Below are 2,269 nucleotides of genomic sequence, written 5' to 3' on the forward strand. Positions count from 1 at the left end.
GGAGCTCTGCTCAGCCACAAGCCAGGCTGATGGCTGCCAGTACAGTGGTGGTGGTGGGAGCCTCTCCTGCCTCCTCAGCAGCACTAAGGATGTTTGACTGCAGCTTAGGTCTGCTCCCTGCTGGCAAGTGGGCATCCCCCAAGGGCTGCCGGGCTGCCAGAGGGATGTCTGATTGCCATCTTAGGCCCAATCCCCTGGGGAGCAGGCCTAAGCCAGCAAGTGGTCACCTCCGAGGGGTCCCCAGACTGCGAGAGGGCACAGGCCGGGCTGAGGGACCCTCTACCCCCGAGTGCACAAATTTTTGTGCACTGGGCCTCTAGTATATTATAAAATCAAAACACATGTGCAATTGGTGCCAGTGAGAGCTTTATATGTATCATACATGCGCGAGTCAATGTTTATTTTTAAATTGCCAGTGTGCGTCATATATGTACCGCTAGTCAGTTAGTTGGATGGTTGGACAGATGGATGGTTGATCACTTAGCCTTTTATATATATAGATATTTGCATATCAAAATTGAAATTATAACATTTCATATATACCAGATTAATTTAAAACATTATTAAAATTAATCTCACCTGTTTTACATTTCTTAATGTGGCTACTAGAAAACGTAAGAGTACATAGGTGGTTCATATTTGTGGCTCTCATTATACTTCTATTATACAATACTGGTATCTGAAATGATTGTAATTGCATTAAATTCCTTTAAATTCCCTCTAGCTCTAAAGTTCCAACATAAAGAAACTACACATTTAAGCTTATACGTTTTAAATACAAAGTTATTTTAGAGAAACATAGGTTAGTCACTATTTCATTATTTTTTCACACTTTTTCACCCATACCCCCCAGTGCTTTCTCATGATGTTTTTATGGATTCCTAATAGGCAAGAAAAATGAATCTGTCTATTTATTTATAAAATATAAGTATGCAGTTCATGGCCATTGTCAATTGCTATTTGGTCCTATTCCTTTTTGCTTCACATCATGCTCATGCATTTTTAATGCTCTGTATGAATAATGAACTCTGTGTGTGGGCTTTTCCACTTGAATATTCATCAAGCAGGAGGTTTGGAATTAGCGATTATTAGAGATCTTGTATTTCCGTGGTCCCCAAACATGCTGGCACCTCTGAATCACCTGGAGAGCATATGGAAAATATTCAATTCTAGGTTTCATGTCTGGAGACTCTGACTCAGTAGGTCTGGGATGACATAGGATCCTGTACGTCTTAAGAACCTGCCCACGTCACTCAGAAGCTCAGTGAGGTTGAGAACCAGTGGTCTATCCTAACTTCCTTCATCTGTAAGGAGGGTAAAGCGAATTGTCCCAGGAGCCTCAGACCTGGAACCATGATGCGAGGCTCCTCACTACAGCTCTGTGCCATTCTGAGAGACCTTCTGTCAAACACACACATTACTCACTCCTCAAGAGCTTCGGCCATCAGTATATCTTCCTTGTCAGTTTTAACATCCAACTCTGGTTCTCCACTGAGCAGAAGCTTCAAGTTATAAATAACCAGCAAAGTACCTAGTGCAAAACAGATGTTTAACTTGTTAATATTTTAACTACACTAAATATGAGTCATGGTGATATTATCATATCTATTGATTTAAGCCTGCCCTCAGCCAAAATTCCCTTTGTACTTCAATAAATATGCTTGGATAAGTTCCAAGATATATGTCTTATAGAAAATTCCACTCTGCCAAAGAGTGTTGAGTTTCCACACTAACAGTGCTTCTTATTACTACTCAATTTATTATGTCTTTCAATGTGGATTCTTAAACTTGGGCACTTTTCATAATTTGCATTATAAAAATTATTAGGAGCCTTAGCCAAATTTGTACTGCAGGTAAAGCTCTCATTGGTGGAACTACAATCAATGTACATAAGAACAAATACCAGTTTAAAAATTTTGTTCAAATATCAAGTATTGCTTTTAGACCCTACAACAGGTGTTGGCAAATTTTTTCAGTAAAGGGCCAGGTAATAAATATTCCAGGCTTTGCAGGCTATATGGTCTCTGTAAAAAGTACCCACAATTCAACTCTACCACTGTAGCATGAAAGCTGCCACTGAGAATACATAAATGTGTGAGTGTGGCCATCCTATATAATAAAGAGGTGCTATGCAAATTAACCCTCATACCCTCAAAAGATTGCTGCCTATGACCAGGTCAGCAGGGGGGTTAATGAGGGACGACCAAACAACTGAACAAGCAGGCTGCGTGGGGCAACCAGGCCAGCAGGGGAGTTAGTGAGGGATGAC

The 2,269-nt window shown here is 40.7% G+C and overlaps 1 protein-coding gene across 1 annotated transcript in view; it reads right to left on the bottom strand.

Annotated features, from left to right (window-relative positions):
- The window catches only part of MORC1 (MORC family CW-type zinc finger 1), a 144,524-nt gene that overhangs the window by 117,091 nt on the left and 25,164 nt on the right, over nucleotides 1-2,269 (bottom strand). The window contains exon 8 of the mRNA XM_014540912.1: nucleotides 1,426-1,531. Coding sequence (XP_014396398.1) covers nucleotides 1,426-1,531 — 106 coding nt within the window. The remainder of the gene's footprint in view (nucleotides 1-1,425; nucleotides 1,532-2,269) is intronic.

Source organism: Myotis brandtii, unplaced genomic scaffold (genome assembly GCF_000412655.1).
Source record: "Myotis brandtii unplaced genomic scaffold, ASM41265v1 scaffold106, whole genome shotgun sequence".
Lineage (NCBI taxonomy): Eukaryota > Metazoa > Chordata > Mammalia > Chiroptera > Vespertilionidae > Myotis > Myotis brandtii.